The 6,095-nt window shown below is 42.2% G+C and overlaps 1 protein-coding gene across 1 annotated transcript; it reads left to right on the top strand.

Annotated features, from left to right (window-relative positions):
• Window positions 1–952: 952 nt before the first annotated feature.
• LOC100825514 lies at window positions 953–1,788 on the top strand. The gene has a single exon (XM_003569901.4). The coding sequence runs from the start codon at window positions 1,283–1,285 to the stop codon at window positions 1,517–1,519; it is 237 nt and encodes a 78-aa protein (XP_003569949.1). The 5' UTR covers window positions 953–1,282; the 3' UTR covers window positions 1,520–1,788.
• Window positions 1,789–6,095: the final 4,307 nt, after the last annotated feature.

Raw genomic sequence — 6,095 nt, 5'->3', positions numbered from 1 at the left:
TGCCTCCAATTGCAACCGTCGCCAGCTGAACTACCAGTGCTGAAAGAGTGAGCCTTCAAGCGCTCCAATCTTTACACTGCAGAAAACAATATTCACGGAGCCTGTTAAGCCTGTGATCCACATAAATCACGGGCAGCTTGGAGTTATCCGTTGAGAAGAGGATAAAAAAACAATTGCTCCTTGGATTCGATTTCACCTTGATCTTTAGAACTCGGCAGTACTAAAAAAACACAGGCTGTGTTTGCTGGAGCAGGACCCTTTTTTTGTTCTGACGACACAGAAGACTCGGGCATTGACACGCTGAGCTGCCACCGTCTCAATTATCAGCGGAAGATGCGACCTTCGTTCTCAATCAATACACCCGGACAGGGCAGGGAGCAGGACTGCACGGGACGCAATTCCATTTTACTGCCGATTCTTCAATTGCAAACTGTTCCCGGCTCGATCAATCAATACACTGAGCGCATGCAGTTAAGGGAAAAAGCAGTCCGGGTCACTCACTGCCTAAATTACTCGATCCCCTGCGGTTCTGCTCCAGAAACCTGCAGCGATCACCAAGGAGTTCACTATTGGTAACCTGTTTTCTTTTTGTAGAGCTTTCATTTCATGGCAGCAGGAATCCCATCCCACTAGCTGCTGCTGGTTTGAAGGCTGACGGCGACGATAAAAATCCAACACACACTGGCCCGCCCAAGAATCCACACCCAAAGAAATTCTCGCCAACCAGCCACTGTGTCTCGGCGCACCCATGTGACCCACAGGTACAGTCCATGCTCCATTGTCCCAAATCCATCGATCCCATTTCCTGACCCCAGAGGCCCCACGCATGTCCTTTGCCCCGAAGCACCGCTGCGTGCACCCACCAAAAAGTTACTCGCTCACACAGCATAGAGCCCAAGTTACGGTATAATGTTGACTTGCATTCCTTAGTTTCGTACCTACCTACGCGCTAGTACAGTCGTACTACGACTCCCAGAACGTTAACCGAACCAGGTAGAGGTGTTGAAAGCGTGGAGCAAAAAGGGCTCGGAGTTCGTTATATACACTTTCGCCTCTCCACACCCCAAATACCATATCCTCTGCCCGCTGCCTGCGCAAGCCCAACCTACCGCTGCACACTGCTCACCAGTCACCACAGCACAACTGAGAGAGTGGAGAAGCGGAAATCAGTGGAGGCTGCGAGAAGAGAAGAGAAGAGAAGCGAAGGGAGCACACGCGCGGCAGGGCTTGGGGCTCGCCATATGCTGCTCTAGCAGCAGCAGTTGAGCGAAGGGAATAATTAATGGCGGCCGTGGTGGCGGCCGTGGAGGCCGGGGTGGTGGCGGTGGCGAGCGGGCGGAGCAGCAAGCTGGTGCGGAGCCTCTACTGGCGCCTGCGCGCCGGGATCCGCCGCCTGAAGTCGCCGGACCGGCGGCGCAGGTGGCGCGGGCGGGAGCGCTTCAGCTTCCACTACGACGCGCTCAGCTACGCCCTCAACTTCGACGAAGGCCGCGCTGGCGCAGACTTCGCCCTAGTATGATACGTATTGGCGTAGCTAGGGGAGGGATTTGTGTGCGTGTGCTTCGTGGTGCTTTTTAATTAGGAGAGATCGAAGATCGAGCTGCTATTTCTTTTGGAGGCGAACTGGATTGAAGAACAATCTCCGATTCTCTGTAGCTAGCTAGCTCTGGCCTAGTACTGTGCTAACGCTTTCTTGTTGCTTGGAATTGGAACGCCATCATTTGCAGGGGTCGTTCTTCTTTACATAATTGCATTTGGTGCTTGCTGTTCGTATACAGAGGCTGCACAGCTGGAAAATATTTTCAACTAGATAGTTTCTTTGGACGGAAAATTAGATAGTTGTGGGGCCTTGATTACTGGCGTAACTCTGGAAAGATCAAGCGCCCATGGAATACTAGTCAGCTATCTCAAACCTTACAACTTCAGCTCATTATGCACAATGACAGCCAAGAGCCATGAGCTCGGGATAATAATTAAACTTGAAGTACTCCAGTTCAGTGTATTCACCAAGGATTCCTTTTTTTTTTTGTTCGGTCAGTTATAGAGTTAGCCGCGTGTATGATTCTTGAGCAAACACCAATGAAGCAACGAACCTCAATCTTTATACCAAATGTTTTTAGAACTTGTGTCACAAAACATATTTCTTCAGCAAGAGACAATAACAAAGTAAACCGTTTTGAAATCGAGCGGCTCAGAGATAACTGTTGCTATGAACTGTGGCTATATCAGTGTCGACTACTCGACCTTGGTTTGGCTGGTTTGACAATTTTTCTGAACCGTCGACACTGAATTAATGTCGTGTCTTGTGAACAGACAGCAACTACTTGTTTAAGGAGAGAGGGCAATCTCGAAGAATGCACACCAAAGCGCCCAAGGAACGTAGCACTACTGTACTTGTTTAGTAGGTACTTCAGTTTACTGGGGTTGGAAGAGAGGGGAAGCAAATTTGGCCTGAAAGAGTGAAAGAAAACGAGCCAAAACCTTTTTCACATGGAAGGCTGTACGATAGGGTGACGAGTCATGATTCCTTGGGAGAAAGAATGGGAGAAGCCGCGGAGGACAGGACGGGTTGTTACCCGGGAGAAAGAGAGAGTGTGCCTGCGCGGCCTTCCCATCCATCCATCTATTCCTCCGTAAGCTCCGGTCCTTTCTGATGTCATAATCCTGTGAGAAAAACAACGCAGGAAGGACATGAGCGCCAGTGAGTTTGGGCTGTAATTTGTCCCATCCCCACTACTTGGCACGGCTACTGAAATTAGCTGCTCCCGCTTCCCAGTGACGTGAAGAGCAGGAGATATAGCACCGTCCTTCTCGGCTCGAATCTGAATATGTCTGGTCGATAATAATTGAATGTTAGCAGGAGAACTGCTAAGATTTCATTAAGAAGAAGGCCGATGGCCAAAGTACAGTGTACAATCTGAATATGTGTGGTCGATAATACTAAATAATAACCCATCACAATCGCATAAAAACTGCATCACGTGTTACGATTGATAAAGAAAGACTGGCGCGCATGCACTGCTGAGAGTAGAAATTGGAGTACTATCAAGTGTCGTCTTGCAAAAGTTCTTTGGCGCTTCCTGGGAAAAAGAAAAAGGTAAAAAAAAAAAGTTCGCATGTTGCTGGGAATCGTCAAACCTGAAAGCGATCTTGCTTGTTGGGCCATGGAGTGTGTTCGTCTCATCTACCGTGATGCGTGTGCGTCTTGTGGTTGGGTGATGTACTGGCAAGGCATAGAGTAGCACAGAGCGAACGAAAGAGCAGCTTTGCCTGAACGGCCGGTGCTCACGCAAAGGTAGAAACGAGATAATTGTGGACTCATGAGCTTGCAAAACTTACTCGCGCTCGTGACTTTCATCTCAAGCTCTAGGGCTGGACAGATTTAGGACATGTTTGGTTTTATGTCCCTGTCTCCCTGCATTTTCGTGTGACTGAATTTAGGATTGAATCCTAGGTCCTAGCTAACTACTTGATTCATAACACTTCAGAGTTTTCGTTCTCCCTTGTTGTGTACAGGTTTTGGCTGCTGGCTAAAATAGAGTTACAGAAATTGACAATGTCAAATCTTTGGGAAACTTTGGAGCACTGATTAATTCTGGGTGGGTAATACAATGCATTTTGCAATAAAAATGGCTGTATGCATTAATTGATCCAGAGGCCGGGATCTCCTACCCTTGTCGAAAAAAAAAATACAATGCATGAATGCTATACAGTCATAACTGTCCTTATTTCCCTGTTCGTATCTTACTATATTTAATCATGTTGGGTCTTGGAAATTTCTCGGACAGCATTTCTTCAATCGCAAGCCTGATCACCATCACTTGGAGCCCTGGAAACTCGCTATAGTCCGAAAGAAAATGATACTACAAAAGCATGGAAAAAAAAGAACCACTGACGTGGTTTTTCTTCTCCTGATTTTTTTGTCGATCCCTTTCTTTGTTATTTACACTAGCACGGTATCCCGCGCAATTGCACGGGAAACATCTGTAATCGTCTAAACTTTCTAGCTGACGATAGATATGTATTGTCATGCTATTTATATAATTGGTCGTTAGAAAGAAAGAATTAACCTACTTAATATATCTAAAAAATTAAATTCTATATACTGAGTCAAGTGATGTTTCAACATATGAGACAATATTTTATCAATATGTGATTTTATATCGAAATCCAAAACTAAAGATTAAGTTTAGTGTCGGCTGGTGGACCGACTTTTGCATCAGATTATTTATAGGTGATATTAGCCTAGTAGTTGTGATTAAGGTTTAATTCACCTACCAACCACTGGTTTTTACCTGAGATTGTTGATCACACTAACAATCGCTGAAAATGGAAATTGAGGTCATGTTTAGCCCATATTTATCTAACTAACAATAGATAATTTGGATCAATGTGAAGTTTTCTCTTCCAGAACCTTGTATTGTGCTTTTATTATATATTGACTGGTCATTTGTAATTGATATTAGTTTAGTATTTGTAATTAAACTTTAGATCACCTAACAATCTCTGGTCTTTCTCTGATATGGTTCATTACACATGATATAACATCCATACACTAAATTAAAGTTCAGATGAGTAGTAATTGGTGGATCAATTGTTTGCACTCAGAGATTATGTGCATGCCAAATTATATTGGTAGATATGTTTCCACAATTGTAAATACCATTCTATATAAATGAAAATGACGCAGTAGCTCCTTCCCTACTGTATTTTGCGTAAAAAAAAGATATGTTTCCATGCATGATAATAAATCATAATGTGAATTTAATGTTTTTGTTCTATGGATACTTGAATTTAGTTTTGATAAGAGTTAGTCGTTTTTTTAGTTTGTAGAGATATTTATTACTCCCTCCAATATATAAAAAGTGTCACCCACTTAATACAAAATTTGTACCAACTTAGTACCAAATGGGGGGAGTAGTAATTAATATTTCTATGATTTGTGCAAAAAAATAATGGAAAATAAAGTCGAAAGGTCGGTAATATATTGATCGATTAACTCTTTGGCACAATAAAAATAAATATTAACTTAATTAACATTAATCATAACATATTGGGCCTATGTGGACCTTAAACCAATTTGATGTTTTATTCCTAGCCCGTGTAGTATACCCAAGTCATTAAATCTTGACCATTGAATCTGATAATTGAGGTGATGTGGATCAACGTGTAGCCTCCCCTTGGTACCCCTCACATTGATTTTAGTATATAATAGACTGTGGAGATATCTATTAGTAATTAATATTTCCATGACGTGTGCAGTAAAATAATGAAAAATTTATTCGCAAAGGTCGGTAATATATTGATCGAGTAACTCGTTTGACACAATAAACATAAATATTAACTTAATTACCATTAATCATAACATATTGGGCCTATGTGGGCCTTAAACACAATGTAAAAATAAATATTAACTTAATTACCATTAATCATAACATATTGGACCTTGTGGGCCTTAAACCAATTTGATGTTTTATACCCCACTAATTAAATATTGATCGTTAGATCTCAAATCCAACGCCTAAAATAATTGAGATGATGTGGATCAACGTGGAGCCTCCCCTCGGTACCCCTCACATTGCTTTTAGTATATAATAGATCTTAACCGTTCTCTGCATCATGCTAGATTAAATCATGGCCATTGTTTATGACTTATTGCCATTTTATTAGACTAAATCTCGGCGTTCTCTACCTCTTGCTTAGATCAAATCATAACCATCGTTTATGACTTAATGCTGTTTTTAGTTTTAATCTATACCAATAAGAGTACAATACTAATTAATTTGTAGATCATGACCTGCTATCCAGCTGTCAAGATCGAAGTACCATGGGTACTTATTCTAATTTGAGATCAAGGGCATAATGGTTTGAAGAAGTGAAATTATTTTAATTATTCTTTTATCGCTGATTTTAATCGTCGGTGGAGTCCAATTTGCATACGTGCACGTGTACGTTTCCATGTCCACATGTACTATGTGCAACGATTTTTCTTTTACATAGATCTCAGATCCAACGGTCAAAACAATTAGGATGATGTGGATCAACATGAAGTCTTCTCTCGGTACCCCTCATATTGCTTTTAGTATATAATAGAT

The sequence above is a fragment of the Brachypodium distachyon genome, chromosome 3 (genome assembly GCF_000005505.3).
Source record: "Brachypodium distachyon strain Bd21 chromosome 3, Brachypodium_distachyon_v3.0, whole genome shotgun sequence".
Classification (NCBI taxonomy): Eukaryota; Viridiplantae; Streptophyta; class Magnoliopsida; order Poales; family Poaceae; genus Brachypodium; species Brachypodium distachyon.
Note: the sequence above shows the minus strand (reverse complement) of the source record. Positions and strands in the feature narration are given on the sequence as shown.

Excerpts from the sequence above, each read along its gene's own strand:
- LOC100825514 (XM_003569901.4), top strand. The coding sequence starts at position 1,283 with ATGGCGGCCGTGGTGGCGGCCGTGGAGGCCGGGGTGGTGGCGGTGGCG.